A 21,134-nucleotide genomic window follows, 5' to 3' on the forward strand; every position below is an offset into this window, starting at 1 on the left:
ATGTTCAAACTAAAATTAATGCAGCTTTCATGATCATGCCTTCACTGTAACAGATTTTTGAAGCAGTCAATCCTCTATAGGCAGAGAACGAAAATGGCCTCCTTCCGTCACTCCTATCGAGAGTGTGTTACATATCGTTTTTCAATGGTAAAGAGCTTTTGTAATCTGGAACATCCTAGAATATCTGAATTGCCCCATTAGTTTTGAACAGGGCAAAGAATTCCTTTGGCTTTACTTAACTTTAAGCAGCATTTTCTCAGAAACTATAGCCAAGGTAGAAAAGTTGTTCATTTTAAAAGCTGACCTATCTTTTACAAAAAAAAAAATTTCTAAATGGAATTATATTTGAGACTCCAATGCATTTGAAGGCACATCTAATGCAGTTTCTCATTACAAAATGAAGTTTTTTAATCAGTAGCAACACTGGAGAAGTACTACAACTAGAAATGTATGTCAAGTTAATAAAACAAGTACATGAATTAAAAAGGTGTACTGATTTTAAGTACTGCAGCTTTGGAGGAATTAAGTTTGATCTCAATACAGCTGGGCTGGGAAATTAACAAGTCAGACTGCCCTCTCCAACGTGCTGTCCAATGAGCACAACAAATGGTTATAGTCGAGTAGGGGCAGGATTAAGCTCACAGATGAAGAGTGGCCAATGTATAAAAGTACCACGGGCTAACAGAATCTGCAGAACCATATCCTTGCAATGCAACACTACCCTTTAAGAAAAGGAGGAAAATCGGAAATCAAATGTATAAACATGCATATGCAATTTTGGGGAAAGTTATGTAACTAATCACAAAATATGTCCAATCTTCTTTAATGTCAGCCTATTTTGGCATTAGTGGGGCTTGGACCTCCTGCAAGCTTGTCTTTCTTAATAGTTGGTTCAGGAAGCCTGGGAAAGAGTCTCAGGAAAGATTGCTGGTAGATTATCATTTGCAAGTTCCAAGAGCGAAAGAACAATCACATTCTATCAGATATTTGAGTATAACCAGAGACACTCAAATCTCTGTAGAGTACAATGACTCCAGTTCTTTGGGAATCACAATAACATTGGGTTGATAATGGAAGGAGAGAGAAGAAAGACACATGGATATATTATTTTGTTTGTAATGCAATTGCATTTGGGATCAGTGAGGATAATGTAAAAATATATTTTAGGAGACTAATTGAGAAAGATAGATTTTAAGATAAAGAGTTGCACGTGTAGTTGATATAATAAGTGACCCGTTCCCTCACTCTGCCTTCTTGCACTATCCCAAACCTTAACCAAAAATATATTTCTGCATTTCATCATATATCGGTTATTTTTTCCTGATAGAGCAGAGATGAAAGGAGTAGCTCAATATAGGTCATTAAGATTAAGAGTTATGTCAAGGTAATGATCAGCTGTTGCCATCGCACTCCCAGATGGTAATGAGAGCACACGCACGTTTGTGACAGTCGCACAAAGAATTAAAGACAAGTTTACCAAAATAAAATGCACTCCAGTGTAGTAAGAATGCCACAATTGTTTTGATGCAGAATCTTTGTTTAAAACAGAATTAGACAACAATTTAAAGACAGGAATATTAATTGGTGTATGGAGCAAGCTGGATAGTAAAGTTAGGCTTACTAGCACAGATATGATATACCAATAGCTTGTTTCCCGGTTGTCATCAGCTATTTTTTTAAAAAATTACTTTATCAGAGTTACAAAGCCAGAGCTCTGTGTGGACAGGAATAAACCCCTAATCCAGCTCCTTGCCTGCTCCAAAAACCAATTCAAATTTAATCCAATTCATGGTTCCCACAAGAGAGACATGCCAGATCCAGGCATTACACCTGACCTCACACTTATCTTAGACGAAAAACCAAAAAAGAGTTTCTCCAACAAATTTAAATTTTCTCCATTAATTTCCAGACAGGTTTTCACTGGTATTGCCTTTGTGCATGATTTAGAACATAGAACATAGAACAGTACAGCACAGAACAGGCCCTTCGGCCCTCGATGTTGTGCCGAGCAATGATCACCCCACGCAAGCCAACGTATCCACCCTATACCAATAACCCAACAACCCCCCCCTTTAACCTTATTTTTTAGGACACTACGGGCAATTTAGCATGGCCAATCCACCTAACCCTCACATCTTTGGACTGTGGGAGGAAACCGGAGCACCCGGAGGAAACCCACGCACACACGGGGAGGACGTGCAGACTCCGCACAGACAGTGACCCAGCCGGGAACCGATTTCTGGGGAGAACATTGTGGAAGCTAACTTTTATATTGAAATTCCAAGACTGTAGCAAATTGTGATGAGGAATGGCATAGACACCTTTAAAGGGGCAGCTAGATAAACCCAATAAAGAAATAGATCCTCATGATTGGAGTGACAGACCAATAGCCTATTTCTGTGCTGTCATTTTATTTGAAAAAATCTTCTCACTTAGGGTTATGCTAGAGCTAATATTGAAACAAGCAGCATTCGAGTTTCTTTCAGTGGAGGGGTCACAGAAATATTCATGTATTTTAAGGATTAGTAAGGGAATATTTTGAAAACACCTGGAAGCTTTGTTCAGTTACATAAGAGAACAAAGTAAAAAATTGAAAGGTGAACAAAAACACTGAAGCCAGGATAACTATGAAATCAACAAGAGATATGAATATTTATGGGGATATGGGAGTTTAGGCTTTTTGAATATGGGCATAGAGTACAAAAGCAAGGAGGTTATGATAATCCCATATAAAACACTGGCTTGGCCTCAACTGGAGTATTTTGTCCAGGTCTGGGCACCATATCTCAGGAGCGATGTGAAGGCATTAGAGACGATGCAGAAAAGAGTCACAAGGATGGTGTCAGGAGTGAAGAAATTCAGCCAAGTGTATAGATTGGAGAAGTTGGGACAGTCCTCCATGGAGGAGAGAAGATTAAGAGGATTTTTGATCGAGGTATTAAAAATGTAAGATATCTGGACAGATGCGGAGAAGATGTTCCCTTTGGCAGAAGGATGGAGAACGTACGACTCTAATTTAGGGAGATTGGCTGAAGAAGCAACAGCAGCATGGTGTGAAAATGTTTTAAAAAAATATATGGCGAGTAGTTAGGATCTAGAATGCACTGCCTGAAAGTATGGTGGAGGCAGGTTATAATCCAGGCCTTTTAAAGAGAATTGGATAATTATCCAAAAAGAATTTGCAGACATACAGGAAAAAGGCAGGAGAGTGGGACAAAGTGAATTGCCCTTGCAGAGAACCATGGGCCTCCTTCTGTGCTGTATCCGTTCACGATTCATTGATTCCATATTGCATTTAAAGCAATACTAACAAAGTTAGAAATAGACCCATGGTCATTTTGGTCAATGTATAAATATCCAAAATCAATTTTACTCAAAATCCAGCCATGCAAAGCTTCTGGTTTCAATATCTTAATGTCCAGCAGACACTCTGGTTGGCTTGTGACTACAATTTAAGCTGGGTTGTTAGCAATACGATTAACAAGGACAAATCAGTGCATCAAAATGAGGGAGAAATCTTTCTGTTGTACAGGTACTTCCTAGCAGCCAAAAGAGCATTAATAGCGACGACTGGAATGGGACAGTTTGTCCAGTCCTTCATACAAATTATTTTCCTACCACCCTTTCACAAGAGAATCAAACCTAGTTACTGTGGACAATTGTGTACCATTACATTCTAAAACATTTGTTATTTTGGGACTTCAGACTCCTTGAACTAATTCTTAAAATTACAATTCACAATTTCACACTTTGCGCATTTATGGACAGGAGAAATATTTTAAAAAACTGTTTACTAAAAACAATTTTATATGAAAAAATATTGATTACGTGTAAAATCTTTTGTAGAAGATTCTAGCATTCAGAAGCCACTATTCACCACAAAATGCTTAAAACAGAATAACATGAGAAACACAAGGTGTTAAGTCATTCGGCTCTTCAAGCTTTCTCCGCTATTCAATATGATTATAATTAATCTTCTAATAAACTTCACCTTCCCGAACTATCCCGTATATCCCTCAATTCCCTTAATATTCCTAAAACCTTTTGCAAGCCAAAGAGTCTATTGCAACAAGATATGTCTCAGTGAGGGTCGATCTAAAGAATACCTTATACAGTAAATTGCCACTAAGTTCATCATGAACTAGTCCCCAGATTCTCCCAAAGTGTAATATGGCATTATAAAGGGGAAGTTACAATCTGCATACTGCTCACAATCTGCATACTGCTAAAAGATGTACATCACATGTATAAAAGATTTAAATTTACTTTCAAACTACTTTAATTTTTTTCTTGCAATAAGAAATAAAATAAGTTGATCCCAATGTGGCAGTATCACGACCATGAAACCGTGCAGAGAAATGAAATCCAAATTTTGCTTAGGCTAATATGAAGGAGAAAAAAAAATTCAGACAGGGGAATTGAGCTCAAAATCAGAAAACGCATAATGGGGAAATTTGGTGCAGTAATATTCAATTACTAGATCAAACAGAAATGACTTGTAGTTTAGTTTGCCTTCCCTTTGAAGGATTCTTTCTTTTTAAGAATTATTCTCAGTGGAAATGGTCAAAGGACAAAATGAAGAGTTAGGTTTGTACTAAACTGCTGAAAATTCCTTGGTTATGCATTTGAATAGCCTGATTCTGAAGACCGTTGGGGCAGGGTTACATTCAGGGTGTTAAATCTCAACTAAAACCACCCATACTTCACAATGCTACTCATCTCCAGTGGTTCAACGCTAACATGTTGTACTCAATGGAAAAGTAACCATGGGCAGATATTCACACGTAGCCAATCTTCATTTTCATATTCCCATCTGCATATCAGCGTAGTTATAGAAATTGTCCACATCTTGGGATGCTGAAGCCTTGCTTTCAGAAACAAAGACCTGTTTAGCAAACAGAAGCAGAGAACACTTAGTAAGCTCCCAAGCCTTAAGATACTTTAAAAAGTGTTTTATCGGTAGTATATGATCAGTAACCAATTGAAGGACAGCCACCTTTAACACTAAAGTAAAATAGCATACCATTCTATAACCATTTAAGTTTAAAAAAAAATAATTTTGGGGCTGCCCCCTCTTTATCCAGTGCATCATGCTAGTCTGTGGCATATTTTTAAAAAATTTCAAATACAAGCCAAGAGGGTTGAGTATTGGCAGGCTATTCAAACATTGTACATGATTTAATTTTCAACTGATGCCCACAATTAATGTTATTTTCAACAGTTATAGCAAGCAGGGCATATCCTGATTAATATGTCAAATAAAAGCAAAATGCTGCCGATGCTGGAAATCTGAAATAAAAACAGAAAATACTGGACAAACTCAGCATGTCTGGCAGCATCTGTGGATATGGTGAGTTATGTAAAAGAGTCTTATGGACTCGGTTTCTCTCTCCACAGATGCTGCCAGATCGGGCAAGTTTATCTTGCATTTCCTGTTTTTGTTCCTGATTAGCATGTCTTCTCAGCCCAGAGACCAGTGCTAAACGCAAGATATCCACTGTTCATTAAGATGAGACAATTCAACAAATGCCAAATATCAAACTAATTTGATATTATTCCTTACTTTGCTCTATTCTATTTTTAAAATCGCAAATCTTTTGACCTTATCTGGCTCCAACTTCTTTTTTCCTTACACACAGGCTTACAAAACCCAAGCTTAGCTCCTATTTCTTGATATAGTTAGAATTAGAATTAGAATTAGAACAGTACAGCACAGAACAGGCCCTTCGGCCCTCGATGTTGTGCCGAGCAATGATCACCCTACTTAAACCTACGTAACCCGTATACCCGTAACCCAACAATCCCCCTATTAACCTTACACTACGGGCAATTTATCATGGCCAATCCACCTAAACTGCACATCTTTGGACTGTGGGAGGAAACCGGAGCACCCGGAGGAAACCCACGCACACACGGGGAGGACGTGCAGACTCCACACAGACAGTGACCCAGCCGGGAATCGAACCTGGGACCCTGGAGCTGTGAAGCATTGATGCTAACCACCATGCTACCGTGAGTTGATCTGTCTTTCCTTCTCTCTTCAAATCTGTTGCTTTTGACTGTTCTATCTTTAACCTTGTTTATAGAATTCTGCACAGTTTATTGAGAATTTTACTGTTGTGGCAGATTGATATTTTCCAAAATGTACTACACACGCAGCTTTCATTGATTTTTATAAGAGTTTTGACCTTGCACTAATGAAGAAGCTGGAAGCCATGGGAGTATATCTTTGATTTTACTGGGCAGGTCTATTCCAATTCCAAAATTAACGAAGGGATAACCAAGAAACTTACTGAAATATCTGTTTCAAAATTGAGGTTAAACAAGGTTGCCCACTATCACCCATTCTGAAAGCTTTCATTAAGTGAAACTGCATCAAAAGGGAAGAATATGGAGCTCAAATGTAGATACTGATTTTGCTCATTTTCACATCGGACATTGTGCTAACAACAGATCCACCAGGGGATCTCTTGCACTCTTCTTCTTAGGCAGTCTCCCAGAGTCGAGGGTGACTTATTAATAAGGGAATCAGGGGTCACGAGGAGAATGGTGATGGGAAACATATCGGCCATGATCGAATAGTGGAGCAAACGCGATGGGCTGAATGGCTAATTCTTCTTCTGTGTCTTATGGACTTGCTTCCACACTAAAATGGTATTCTCAAGTGACTGAGGGGTTCAATGAATGATCTGCATTCTCTGTCACAGGTGGGGCACATGGTGGTTGGAGAAGATTGGTGGGGTGCTCGGGTTGCCAATTGCTCCTTTCGCTGTCAATGCTCGGCTTCAGCTTACTCCCGGCGATGAAACTAGAAGTGTTCAGCTCCCTCTCGGATGCATTTCCTCCACTTCTAGTGGTCGAGGGCCATAAATTGGTGGGATATTGCATTTTTTCCAAGGAGATTTTGAGAGTGTTGAAGAGTTTCCTCTGCCTCACTGGAGCTCACTTGCCAAGTCGAAACTCTGCAGAGTGTGCTTGTTTTGGGAATAGCATATCAGGCATGCAGACAATGTGGCCCACCCAGTGAAACTGATCAAGCATGGTCAACGTTTCAATTCTGGGGATGTTAGTCTAAGCGAGGACACCAACTTTGGTGCACCTATCCTGCCAATGGGCTTGCAGGATCCTGCACAGGCAGCGCTGGTGGTGCTTCTCCAGGGATTTGTTGTGCTTGCTGTACTTAGTCCAATTCGGAGCCATTTAGGATGGCAGATTTCACTACTGTTCGGTTGACGTAGAGCTTGGTACCGGTTTTCAAACACTCTTCCTTGGGTGACTGAAGCCTGCGCTGACACACGGAAGGTGCTGTTTAACTTTGTTGTTGATGTCCGCCTCTTAACAGTAGGCTCCTAAGGCAAGTAAAGTGGTCCATGCTGTCCAAGGCCTCGTCGTGGATTTTGATAACCACGGGACAGTGCTGTGTGGCAGGGGCATGTTGGCATAGGACCTTTGTATTACAGAAGTTCAGTGCAAGGCATATGCTCTCATATGTCTCAATGAAGTTGCTGACAATGGTTTGCAGCTCAACCTCAAGAGTGTGCGCAGGTGCAAACATTGTTTGCATTCTGTAGTTCAATGACAGAGGATGGGACGACCTTGGGTCTGGCCTGCTGGTGGCAGAGGTTGAATTGATGCAAGTTTGTTCTGTAGTTTAGCTCCAGTCCAGCAGGGAGCTTGCCAAGAGTGAGCTGGCACATAGGAAGATAGAGAAGAGTGTCAGTGCAATGACACAGCATTGCTTGACCCCAGTCCAAATGTGAACTGGGTTTGTAGTGGATGCATTTGTTAGGATCACCGCTTGCCTGTCATTGTGGAGCAGGCAGAGGCAGACAAACTTTTGGGGGCAATCAAAATATAGCCATAATCCCTCACAGTTGACAGTCTCAAAAGGATTTTGTGTGGTCTAAGAATGCCATGATGTGGAGATGTCAGTGTTGGACTGGGGTGAGCACAGTACAAAGTCTTACAACACCAGGTTAAAGTCCAACAGGTTTGTTTCAAATCACTAGCTTTCAGAGCACTGCTCCTTACTCAGGTGAATGAAAAGGTAGGTTCCTGAAACATATAAAATCAAAGATGCAACACAATGCTTTGAATGCAAGCATTTGCAGGTAATTAAGTCTTTACAGACCCAGAGAGAGGGGTAATCCCAGGTTAAAGAAGTGTGAATTGTCTCATGCCAGGACAGTTGGTAGGATTTCGCAAGCCCCGGCCAGATGGTGGGGGTGAATGTAATGCGACATGAATCCAAGGTCCCAGTTGAAGCCGTACTCATGTGTGCGGAACTTGGCTATAAGTTTCTGTTCGGCGATTCTGCGTTGTCATGTGTCCTGAAGGCCGCCTTGGAGAACGCTTACCCGGAGATCAGAGGCTGAATGCCCTTGACTGTTGGATAGCATTTTAAAAATATTTTTATTCTCCTCCTTTTGAAAATTTTCTCCCGAACTTACACCCACCAACAATAATGTAATGAAATGAAATGAAAATTGATCGTCACGAGTAGGCTTCAATGAAGTTACTGTGAAAAGCCCCTAGTCGCCACATTCCGGCGCCTGTTCAGGGAATCGAACCGTGCTGCTGACCTGCCTTGGTCTGCTAAACAGCCCATTGCAACATAACATAAACAACAATCAGCAACAGATATATCAATCTCCATAACAATAACAACGATCCCATCCTCCCACCAACCCCCAAAACATCAGCCCGCATGTTTCCACAAACAAATGACCAAAAAGGAATCAGGGATTACCCATAGTCATCCTTAATATACACAACCCCCCTCCCCCCAACTAATATTCAATGTTATCCAGTTCTTGAAAGTGCATAATAAATAATGCCCATGACTTGTAGAACCCCTCTGTCCTTCCCCTCAGTTTGAACTTAACCTTCTCAAGGGTCAAGTATTCCAACGCCAGGGCACAGGGTGGAGAGACCGCTCTCCATCCCAGGAGGATCCGCCTTCGGGCGATCAATGAGGCGAAGGCTGTGATATCTACCTCCGCACTAGTTTCCAAACCTGGCTGGTCTGACACCCCGAATATGGTCTCCCGGGGACCCGGGTCCAGTTTGACATGCACCTCCTGGGAAATTACCCTAAAAACCTCCTTCCAGTATTCCTCTAGCTTTGGACAGGACCAAAACATATGAACGTGATTAGCGACCCCCCCCCCCCCCCCCCCCCCCGGCAACGCTCACACACATCTTCTACTCCTTCAAAGAATTGGCTCATCCTCGCCCTCGTGAGGTGCGCTCTGTATACCACGTTCAGCTGTATCAGCCCCAACCTCGCACATGAGGTGGAGGCATTTACTCTCCGGAGCACCTCACACCAGACCCCCTCCTCTATAACCTCTCCCAACTCTTCCTCCCACTTTGTTTTGATCCCTTCCAGTGGTGCCGTATCCTCTTCCAAAATAGCTCCGTACACCGCTGACACTACCCCCTTCTCCAGTCCCCTTGTCGTCAACACCTCCTCCAGCAATGTAGAGGCCAGTTCCTCTTGGAAGCTCTGTATCTCCTTCCTGGCAAAGTCTCGAACTTGCATGTATCTAAACATTTCTCCCTGCTCCAGCCCATACTTTGCTTCCAGCTCCCTCAATCCTGCAAACCGACCCCTAAGAAACAAATCTTTTAGCACCTTGATCCCCTTCTCTTCCCATTTCCAAAAACTTCCATCCCACTTCCCTGGCTCAAATTTGCGGTTCCCCCGAATCGGCATTTCCCTTCACCATGCCCCCAACCCGAAGTGTTGGCGAAACTGCCTCCAGATTTTCAATGAAGCTATTATTACCGGACTCCCTGAGTATTTCCCCGGAGCTATCGGGAGCAGCGCTGTTGCCAGTGCTTTCAGTCCCGACCCCCTGCACAAACTCTCCTCCATTCTGACCCACTGGGAATCAACCCCTCTGGCCCAGCTCCGCACCTTCTCCACATTCGCCGCCCAGTAGTAGTACATCAGGTTCGGGGGACCCAAACCCCCCTGCCTGCCTTCCCCTCTGTAGCAGCACCTTCCTCACTCTGGCCACCTTCCCTCCTCATATGAACGAGGTACTCCTTCCCTCAATCTCCCTGAAAAAAGCCTTTGGCAGGAAAATTGGTAGGCATTGAAAAATAAACAGAAATTGCGGCAACACATTCATTTGTTGACCCGCCAGTGACAGAGGGAGACCATCCCACCTTACCAGATCGGCTTTCACTCTCCCCACCAAACTAGTGATCTTGTACCTGCCAAGCCTCCCCCACTCGCCGGCAACCTGAACCCCCCTACCTAAGGCGAGTCCCTGCCCTAAGTATTGGCAGCCTCCCCCCACCCCTGCCCCCTCCCCCGGCAGAGACACCACAAAATAATCACTCTTGTCTAGGTTTAGCTTGGACCCTGAGAAAGACCCAAATACTCGCAGTAGCTCCAATATTCCTCCTATCGACGCACTCGGTTCCGACACATACAGCAGCAAGTCGTCGGCATAAGGACACCCTGTGCTCTATTCCTCCCTCCCCCTCCCCCCCCCCCCCCCCAAGATATATGATTGCTGGATAGCATTGTGGAATGGCAAACATGGAACATAGAACCGTACAGCACAGTACAGGCCCTTCGGCCCAAGATGTTGTGCCGAACTAGTCTGAAACTATGACAAGTGAAATACCCAATCATACTTGTGCAATCTGGACAACAATGCTAACCACTGCACCACCGTGCTGCCCTTAAGACTTTATATTTTAACCAGCATCCTTCCTTTTTTGAAAATTCATTCATGGGATGAGGATGACGCTAGCTAAGCCAGCATTTATTGTCCATAGCTTGAGCTGCGACAATGGATGAACGGACATCGCTCGACAATTGCCAGGCAGGAATGTTCCCTTCCAGTCAGGGAACACTTCAGCAGTCAAGGGCATTCAGCCTCTGATCTCCGGGTAAGCGTTCTCCAAGGCGGCCTTCAGGACGCGCGACAACGCAGAATCGCCGGACAGAAACTTATAGCCAAGTTCCGCACATGTGTACAGCCTCAACCGGGACCTTGGATTCATGTTGCATGACATTTACCCCCCACATTCTGACCTGGGCTTGCGGAATCCTACCAACTGTCCTGGCTTGAGACAATTCACATCTCTTTAACCTGGGATTACCCCTCTCTCTGGATCTGTAAAGACTCAATTAATTGCAAATGCTCGCATTCAAAGCATCTTGTTGCATCTTTGACTTTGTCTATATATATGTTTCTGGAACCTACCTCTCCATTCACCTGAGGAAGGAGCAGTGCTCCCAAAAGCTAGTGATTTGAAACAAACCTGTTGGACTTTAACCTGGTGCTGTAAGACTTCTTACTAAGAATGCATGTACAAGGGTTAGTGCTCCTCCCTGCATTTCTCTTGCAGTTACTGTGTGGGGAAAATCATATCTGTCATGCCCCTTAGTGGGCAGAATCCACATTGCGACTCTGGGAGGAGTTCTTCAGCCACAAGGAGAAGACGATTAGGAGAACTCTGGCGATGACCTTCCCTGTGGCAGATGGCAGGGAAAATCGCTCTGTAGTTACTGCAGTTGGACTTGTCACCTTTCTCGAGGATGGTGTTTTGATGGGATTCCATGTACTCCTGATGCTTTGTTGTTCATTAGCGGTCTGATGGCTTTTGTACCTTGTGCTGGGTTCGGTTTGTGTTGAGATGGTGGCGGATAGCATGCTGCGGGATGAAGTCAAAGACACTCGTGTTGAAGACAGCCTATGTTAAGGAGATCTTTGAAGTGCTCCTCCCAGCTGATGCTGACTGCCTCCGTGTACTTGATGATCACCTCTCCATTCTTGGCCAACCGTTGGGTGGGGGCCTGGGTGCTTGGGCTTCAGGTGGTCTTGACTGCACTAAAGAAAATTTGTGCATCGTGGTTGTCGACTAACTACTGGATCTCCTGCACTTTCTCTAGGTCGTGTTTTTTTTTTGCTGGACGTTAGCCTTCAGTCATCTGGAGAGCCGCTTTCTTGCTCTCGAGTTGGGCTGTTGTTTCAGGCTCAGAAAATCCTTACGCTCGTGTCTTATCAGCTTCTGGATCTCCCGGTGGTTCTCATCGAACCAACCTTGGTATTTCCTGGTCAAGTGACCAAGCGTCTCTTTGCAGTAGCCGATTACGGAGGCCTGGAGGACAGACCAGGCACTCTGGACACTGCCTCTCTCGGGAGTCATCTGGTTGGCAGCAAGGTACTGGCTGAATAGGACTGTCTTATCGGGGTCTTCATGCGTCCGAGTGTTGTCTTTACTGTTCCTGTCGCTGCTTTGGGGCCACACTGATGTTGATCACATCGTGGATTAGATGGTGGTCTGTCCAGCAATCGCCCTGCTCAACTACGTCGGTGTCTGTGCGAGGGCCTGCAAGGACGTGGATCACTCGCACAACTCTACCAAAATATCCAACAATCTTGACAGCAGGATGAATATAAATGAATCTAACAAATATAAATGGGCTCAAGAGCCAAGCAGATGCATTTTAGAGAAAGTACAAGAGTGGCAGGTAGATGAGTTTGATCAAACGGAGATTTAATTTTGCTCCTCGGAACTCTGTTCCAAAGCCAGATTAAAATAATACTTCGCATGATCAGCTGTTGGATCCTGGATATGCTCAGTTCAAAGCATCATCCTTACAACTAAAGATGCATGCTTTTAGCATCACTTTATTCTAAATTTATAGAAGTATGGACACATTTTGACCAAAATAAATCAAATCAGTTCAATATCTGAGCAGATTAAAGTTATTTATTGAATGCCATTATAAAAAGCAGTTTTGCGGAAAATTTTGTCCAATCTTTAATAATGACCTTTGCAAAAAAGTTACTTGGTATACCCAGTCGTGAGAAAAAAAGGTGGCTACAATATGCTTTATATTACCTTGGAAGCACTGAACACAGAACTGACTATATTCTGACATGCCTCCACTGCGCCATCTCCATTAAATTCCAATGCAACAACAGGGCCTGCAGAAAAAGATAGATAACATGAGAGAGGTTCAATACTGTAGCTGCAAACTGTACAATTCTAAAACTCACAGACAATCATTTCTGATTTACTCGTTTCATTGCCAACAGTGGTACTCTATTTAGTTTCAGATTACACCATTAAATAAATCAGAATTTTAGACAAAATGTGGCCATTCATCACATCACTCCAGTGCCAGCCTTGAGAAAGAACCGTCTATTTTGAATATTTTTCTCCTGCCTATTCCACATAATCTTTTCGAGTTTTTATTTGAGCTGTTTAGCACAACACTAAATTGCTGGCTTTGAAAGCAGACCAAGCAGGCCAGCAGCACGGTTCGATTCCCGTAACAGCCTCCCCGAACAGGCGCCGGAATGTGGCGACTAGGGGCTTTTCACAGTAACTTCATTTGAAGCCTACTCGTGACAAAAAGCGATTTTCATTTCATTTCAAATATTAAATGCAGCACAACCAAAAGGTGGCTGAAAAATGTAGTACTAAATGAATAAACAGAAATAAATTTACTGCACACAATGTTACATGAGGACAATTTCCTGTGTTCATGTCAACGTTAGTCCTCAATCATCACTTGGGAAAAAGAAACATTGATTACACTTCAGCAAGTTGGATGATTTAAGAAAGTAAAAGATGTAATAAAAATCCAAAGCTTGCCTTAAAAATGTATTTCTGAAGATTGTGAAGCATGTTTTTGCCAATGAGTTCTTTCCACTTTATATAATGAAGTAGCCCATCACAATCTTCCAGTTTCAATTTACATTTTATGCAACATTCAAGTCCATTCCACACCAGTGTCTCCATATGTTACAACACTAAAAATTTCAGCCATTGACTAAGTAGCAGTTTTTTCTGGTCTGCTGCCCATGTTGCATTCCCCCATCACCCAGTGCTCTCTGACGTAACTGTTCAATGTGACAACTGGAAGACTTGAAATGAAATGAAATGAAAATCGCTTATTGTCACGAGTAGGCTTCAATGAAGTTACTGTGAAAAGCCCCTAGTCGCCACATTCTGGCGCCTGTTGAGGCTGGTACGGGAATCGAACCGTGCTGCTGGCCAGCGATTTAGCTCAGTGAGCTAAACCAGCCCCTAATATTAGGAATATTGGATATTTCATTAGGAATATTGGATAAGTGTTGGGAAATTAAAGGGTGAACAGCCTGGCGTTAGAGTGCATTTGACTGCAGGGATCATGTTTATTTTAAATAATTCTGTTTGCAGGGCCTGGGTGCTTTTAGCAGCCAGAATGTGAAATTGACAAAGGAATGTGTTTTTCAGTCTAGGCAAATGGACTGTGGTTTGACTGGGAAAGTCCCTGGGGAGTTATTGTGGTTTACAGCCTGCAAAGATAATGTGTTTATTAGCTTGGGAAGGTGAGGTCATTGCTCAGTGGAGCCAAGGAATGCAGAGAGACATTTTGAAAGGCTTCAGAGAGGCAGTTTTTTTCGGGGAGAGGAGTTAAATTCTGATCTGCCTGATGCTGGGGCCACAATTTTCCCACAGGAAGATAGATTGAGAGCAAAATGTTTCTTTTGGGGTCTGCTCTGGAAATGTAATATAAGCAATGCTTTAAATTCAAAATGCTCATCCTGGTTTTCAATCCCTCCATGACCTCGCACCTCCCCAGCTCAGTGATCGCCTATAGCCCCCTCTACCCTCAGGAGATATCTGCACTCCTCTAGTTCCAACCACTCGAGTATCCCTTATTTTAATTGCTCCATAATTGGTGACCATTCCTTCCTTCGCCTGGCTGGATACAAAGCTCTGGAATTCCTTCCCCCAAACCCCAATATATCACTTACCTCTAAGACACTCTTCAAAACCTACAACTTCGGGCAACACGGTGGCACAGTGGTTAGCACTTCTGCCTACGGCGCTGAAAATCTGGGTTCGATCCCAGCCCTGGGTCACTGTCTGTGCGGAGTTTGCACTTTCTCTTCATGTTTGCATGGGTTTCACCCCCACAACGCAAAGATGTGCAGGTTAAATGAATTAGGTGAGGTGGATTGGTCACACTAAAATTGCCCCTTAATTGGAAAAAATGAATTGTGTACTCGAAATTTATAAACCTACAACTTCTTTGACCAAACATTTGGTTACCTGCCGAAATACAGTATCTCTTTATGTGGCTGGCTGTCACATCTTGTTTTATAATGCCCAGTAATGCCTCGGGCTGTTTAAAAGGTGCTATATAAATTCATGTTGTTGTTGTAGGAGTGCACAATACTACCGAATACTAAGTCAACCATATTCTCATTATCTGCGCTGTTGGAAATCATCTTCTAACTTCAAGCAAAGACATCACAAACGCCTGTACTTTTAAAAAACTTAATTTCGAGTACCCAATTCAATTTTTCCAATTAAGGGGTAATTTATGTGGCCAATCCACCTACCCTGCACATCTTTGTGTTAGGAGGGAAAAACTCACGCAAACACAGGGAGAATGTGCAAACACCACATGGACAGTAACCCAGAGCCGGGATCGAACCTGGGACCTCGGTGCCTTGAGGCAGCAGTGCTAGCCACTTCACCATGCTGCCCCTCAAATGGCTAGACTTTTATACTGTTCCAATATGCGTTATTGAGTTTACTATTGGAACACACTGTTCCATCTAGCACTATAAACCCGTCAACTTTTGGATCATTTGAATCAGACTTAAATACTACAAATTTCTTCCACCCACAAGATTAAACTCACAGAATCACAGAATCGTTACAATGCAGAAGGAGGCCATTTGATCCATCGTGTCTGCACGGCTCTCCAAACGAGCATCACAACTTTGTGCAAATCTACTGCCTTTTGCCTGTACCCATGCACATTGTTTGTTTCTATTCAAGTAACCATCAAATGCCCTCTTGAATGCCTCAATTGAACGTGCCTCCAACACACTTCCAGGCAGTGTTTTCCAAAGTCGAACCACTGGTTGTTTGCAAAAGATTTTTTCCTCACACCACATTTGCTTCTTTTGCAACTCTGCAATCTAAAATAGCACCAGCCTTTATTATCTTATTTTGGTGAGGACACTACATTGCTTCATGTACTCTGGCTACATTGCTTCAGGTAATCTGATCCATCAATCACTTCTAACTAATATTTCCACAAAAACTAAAAAAACTGTCCTAATAGCTACAGCTGGAACATTTTCCATTTGAAAATTAATACTTCTTGCATGTTATGGTCAATAAAAACATCTTTAAAATATTGAATCTACAACAACATATTTATATAGAACATTAAACACAGTAAGAAAGTCCTCAACAGGAGCGATAAATGAAAAACGTGCTACAATACTGGGCATTGAAGGAGAAATTAGGGAAATGAACAAAAGTTTAATGAAAAAGTTTCTAAACAGCATCTTATAAGCAGAGAGAGGGACAGTGGGAGGGAAAGTTTTAGGAAGGAAATCTCAGAGTTTAGGATCAAGGCAGCTAGAAGCATGGTCGTCAATGGTGAAGCAATGTAAATAAGGCTGGACAGGAGGAATTGAGCACTTGACGGTTTTCTCGGGTGGGACGAGGAAGCATAGGTAGGGAATGGACAAGGTTGAAAAGGATGAGAATTTTTAAATACGGAATTGTCTGACGACATGGTGTGTGTGCAGGTCAGCAAACACAGGCTGATGGGTGAATGGGATTTGGAAAATGTTAAAATACAGATGGCAGAGTTTTGGATGACCCCAAGGTTATGTTGGGTAGAAGACAGGAGGCTGGCCAGAAAAACATGGAGTCCATAGAATCTTTACGGTGCAGAAGTGAGCCTTTCGGCCCATTGCGTCTTGAATAATCAAGTGTAGGAGATAACAAAGGCATAGATGAAGCTTTCAGCAAATCAACTGAAGGACAATCAGAATTGCACAATATTATGGGGTGAATGCAGATAATTTTGGAAGTGGTGCAATATATAGATGGAAATTCAACTCGGGGAGAACACAACACTAAGTGTGGAACCATCTTACTCAGCTTCAGAGACAACCAGGAATGGAAACAGTGAATAGGGAACAGAACCTGTTCAGGGTGTGGAGGATACGAGGGAGAACAAAGACAATAGCTTCAGTGTTCACAATATTTATTGGCAGAAATTAATGACCCATCAAGGTAAGGTAGCAGGATGTTAAATGCGGCAAGGATGCATGACACAGCTTGAATCCCAAAGGCACTCTGTGACATATTGATAATTACAAACATCACTTCTTACACTCCAACAGACCATGGGACAGGATTGAGGATAGAGGAGGGGAGGAAGAGGAAGAGGATTGTATGGATTTAGGAAATGTATTCATTAATTTTGATTAAAATTAATACTCCTTCCACAAATATGTAACTTTACCTTGCTGAAGCAATGGGATAAAGTCTGCGGCTTTCTCCTTGAATACTCTGTTAGCATCATCCGGTCGCATTGAAATTTCTTTTGTTTGCACAAGAGCAAAATCCTTTAGAGCCATCTTTTGAAAGATAAAAACAAGATGGTAAGTTTCGCTGTCAGAAGCATTCTATACCAATTTAGAGATACGACAAGTTTTATTTTGAGCTACCAGAAAATGAGAAGCTAGAAAGATAGGATAAACCTGCTGCAATAGTCTCAGTATGGCACATATAAAGCGAAGCCAACAATTGTATAATGTACAACATTGATTCCAATCATGGTCCTACGAAAAACTTACACAGCAAATTGTTAAGATCTGGAATTCCCTTCCTGAAAAGCTTGTGAAAACAGTTTCAATAGTGACTTTCAAAAATAAATTTAGAGGGCGGCATGTGGCGCACTGGGACTACGGTACTGAGGACCCGGGTCATTGTCCATGTGGAGTTTGCACATTCTCCCCATGTCTGCGTGGGTTTCACCCCCACAATCCAAAGATGTGCAGGTTAGGTGGATTGGGCATGCTAAATTGCCCCTTGATCGGAAAAAAAATTAAATAATTGGTACGCTAAATTTAAAATAAAATAAATTTGATATATGCTTGAAAAGGAGAAATCTGCATAGCTACAGGAAAAAGCAAAGAGGGAAACAAACTGATAGCTCTTTAGGAGCGTTGGCACAGGCTATTGCAGCAGGCTTATCCTACCTTTCTAGCTTCTCATTTTCTGGTAGCTCAAAATAAAACTTGTCATATCTCTAATGGGCTGAATGGCCTTCTGTGCTGTTTATAACTCTCAAACACATTCCATTTGATATCAAACATAGTTTTCCAGGTAGGTTGAAGATTACATCCAAGAATCTGATTGATCAGAAGGTGGGAGTGCGGAATGATTGTGCACTATGGGCTCAGTTGGTTTAAATTTAAAACTAACTTATAGTAACTGAAGAAAAAAGAGCATTTGAAGTAAATAAACACAAAATTTTATGGTGAACACTGGTGACATTAGGAGGAAACCTGCTTTCAGGTGTTAATGAACTTGGGTTCAAAGGCCCCGAGTCAAGAGTGCGTCCACTTCAGCAATGCACACATTACAGTCAGATCTGAAAACTCCCTCCAGATTTGTTTCACCAAAGTCATCAGAATTAACTATTAATGTTAACACATCCCACAAAATCTCACCATCACATGGGTAAAGACCATTAAAATAATTTGTAAGTCAATACAAGACAAAAAAAAGCTCAAAAACCTTTTAGGAGCCCAGATATCTAAATTTGCTCACTGGTTTCAAACACGGCACAAGATTAGATATCTACAATTACCTGGAGTTAAAGATTGGGAAGTCACAGTCTCTAGCCCACACCACAAACGCTCCACCCTCACTAACCACAATCTTGCATTGAACCAGACGGCTCTCAGCCTTAATTTGACCCCAAGCGAACTTCTGACTCCAGATTCTCCCCATCATTAAAAAAAACATAACAGGAACATGAACAATGACATCAACATGGTTAAATAAACATTTCCCCCCCCCCCCCCCAGCCCAATTTTTGCGCAACTCAACCATGTAACACCCCCCCCCCCCCACCCCCCCGGTGGCGGCAGCAGCAGAAAGGTCGGCACCCGTTTTCTCAGGAAGACTTGCACCTGCAAATACCTAAAATCATTCCCTGCAAGCAATTTAAATTGATCCTCCAAAGCTTTGAAGCTGGAAAGCTCTCGTCTATAAATAGATCCCCCCATCCTTCTAATTCCTGCCCTCTGCCAACTCCGGAACCCGCCATCTAGCCTACCCGGTACAAACCTGAGGTTATTATAAATCTGGGTCCAAATCTATGCTCCCTCCGCTCTCATATCTCCTCCTCCATTGCCCCCAGATCCTCAGAGCCACCACTACCACCGGACTTGAGGTGTATCGGGCCGGTGAGAATGGCAGAGGTGCCTTACCAGTGCTCCCAAACTGGTGTCTTTACATGGCACCGCCTCCATCCGCTCCCATGCCGACATCTCCCCCCACTACCCACTTCCTGATCACGGCTATATTAGCCGCCCAGTAGTAGTTGCAGAAGTTTGGCAGCACCAACCCACCCTCCCTCGAATGCGCTCCAGCAACACTTTCTTCACTCGTGGGGATTTACTCGGCCACACAAAGCCCAAAATAATCTTATTCACTCGCTTGAAAAAGGCCTTCGGGATGAAGATGGGGCGGCACTGAAAGACAAACAGAAATCATGGGAGGATCGTCATTTTCACAGTCTATACCCTCCCCGCCACGGATAGCGGGAGCATGTCCCATCTCTTAAAGTCTCCTTCCATTTGTTCTACCAGCTCTCCCAGTCTCTTCTGTCCTCTTGCCTGGATCGCAAACATCTCGCTTTTCCCCCATGTTCAATTTATACTCCAAAAAAATTGCCAAATTCCCCCAAGATTCGCATTACTTCCCCCATCCTTTCCAATGGGTCCGAAATGTACAACAGCAGGTCATCTGCGTAAAGCGAGACCCGGTGCTCCATCCCCCCCGAACCAGCCCTTTCCAGTTCCAAGAGGCTCTTAACACCATGGCGAATGGCTCTATGACCAAAGCAAACAGTAAAGGGGAGAGGGGGCACCCTTGCCTCGTCCCTCGGTGTAGTTTAAAATACCCCGACCTCAAGGAGCATCGAGTGTCGCTTTATGCGGACGACCTGTTGCTGTATGTGGCAGACCCGGTGGGGGGAATGCCGGAGGTGATAAGGATTCTCAGCGAATTTGGGGGCTTTTCTGGGTATAAGCTCAACATGGGTAAGAGCGAGCTGTTCGTGGTGCACCCAGGGGATCAGGAAGAGGGGATTGGTAGGCTCCCACTGAAGCAGGCAGGGAGGAGCTTTAGGTACCTAGGAGTCCAGATGGCTAGGTGCTGGGGGGCCCTGCATAAGCTTAACCTCACAAGGTTGGTGGAGCAAATGAAGGAGGAGTTTAAAAGGTGGGATATGTTACCGCTGTCACTGGCAGGTAGGGTGCAGTCCGTCAAGATGACGGTGCTCCCGAGGTTTTTGTTCCTGTTCCAGTGCCTTCCCATCCTTATCCCGAAGGCCTTTTTTAGGAGAGTCAACAGGAGTATTACGGGATTTGTATGGGCGCATGGGACTCCGAGGGTGAGAAGGGTGTTTTTGGAGCGGGGACTCGCAATTTTTGGGGTTGCAGTGGAGCCGGGAGTGCAGGAGGCGAAAGAGGCCGGTGTTCTGGCCTTTGCGTTCCTAGTAGCCCAGCGGAGGATCTTGCTTCAATGGAAGGATGCGAGGCCCCCAAGCATGGAGGCCTGGATCAATGATATGGCGGGATTCATCAAATTGGAGAAGGTGAAATTTGCCCTGAGGGGATCAGTACAGGGGTTCTTTAGGCTGTGGCAACCTTTCCTGGACTTCCTGGCGGAACGGTAGGGAAATAGGCCGGCAGCAGCGGCAACCGGGGGGGGGGGGGGGGGGGGGGGGGGGGGTTTGTTCGGTGGGAGGGAGAATTGTGTACATGGGTTTGTTGGATATGGGCGGGTGTTATCTCTTTCCCTTTTGTTTTTTGCTTTTTTTGTTTTTGTAGTTGCTTTTGTAGTTGGGTGGTTGTTGTTGTTGGGTTTTACCATGGTTGTTTTGTTAATATTGTTTTGTTGTTTATATTTTGTGAAAACCTTAATAAAAAGGATTTTAAAAAATACCCCGACCTCAGCCGGTTCGTACGCACACTCGCTTCTGGTGCCTGATAGAGCAACCGCTCACACTTAATAAAGCTCTCACCAAATCCAAACCTCCCAGCGCGTTCCACAGG

At 43.5% G+C, this 21,134-nt stretch overlaps 1 protein-coding gene across 1 annotated transcript in view; it reads right to left on the reverse strand.

The window, feature by feature from the left end:
- Nucleotides 1-2,626: 2,626 nt before the first annotated feature.
- The window catches only part of rp2 (RP2 activator of ARL3 GTPase), a 52,810-nt gene continuing 34,302 nt past the window's right edge, over nt 2,627-21,134 (reverse strand). The window contains exons 3-5 of the mRNA XM_038818030.1: nt 17,306-17,420; nt 12,874-12,959; nt 2,627-4,885 (exon numbers count right to left, since the gene is read on the reverse strand). Coding sequence (XP_038673958.1) covers nt 4,802-4,885; nt 12,874-12,959; nt 17,306-17,420 — 285 coding nt within the window. The 3' untranslated portion in view covers nt 2,627-4,801. The remainder of the gene's footprint in view (nt 4,886-12,873; nt 12,960-17,305; nt 17,421-21,134) is intronic.

Source organism: Scyliorhinus canicula, chromosome 14 (assembly GCF_902713615.1).
Source record: "Scyliorhinus canicula chromosome 14, sScyCan1.1, whole genome shotgun sequence".
Taxonomy (NCBI): Eukaryota; Metazoa; Chordata; class Chondrichthyes; order Carcharhiniformes; family Scyliorhinidae; genus Scyliorhinus; species Scyliorhinus canicula.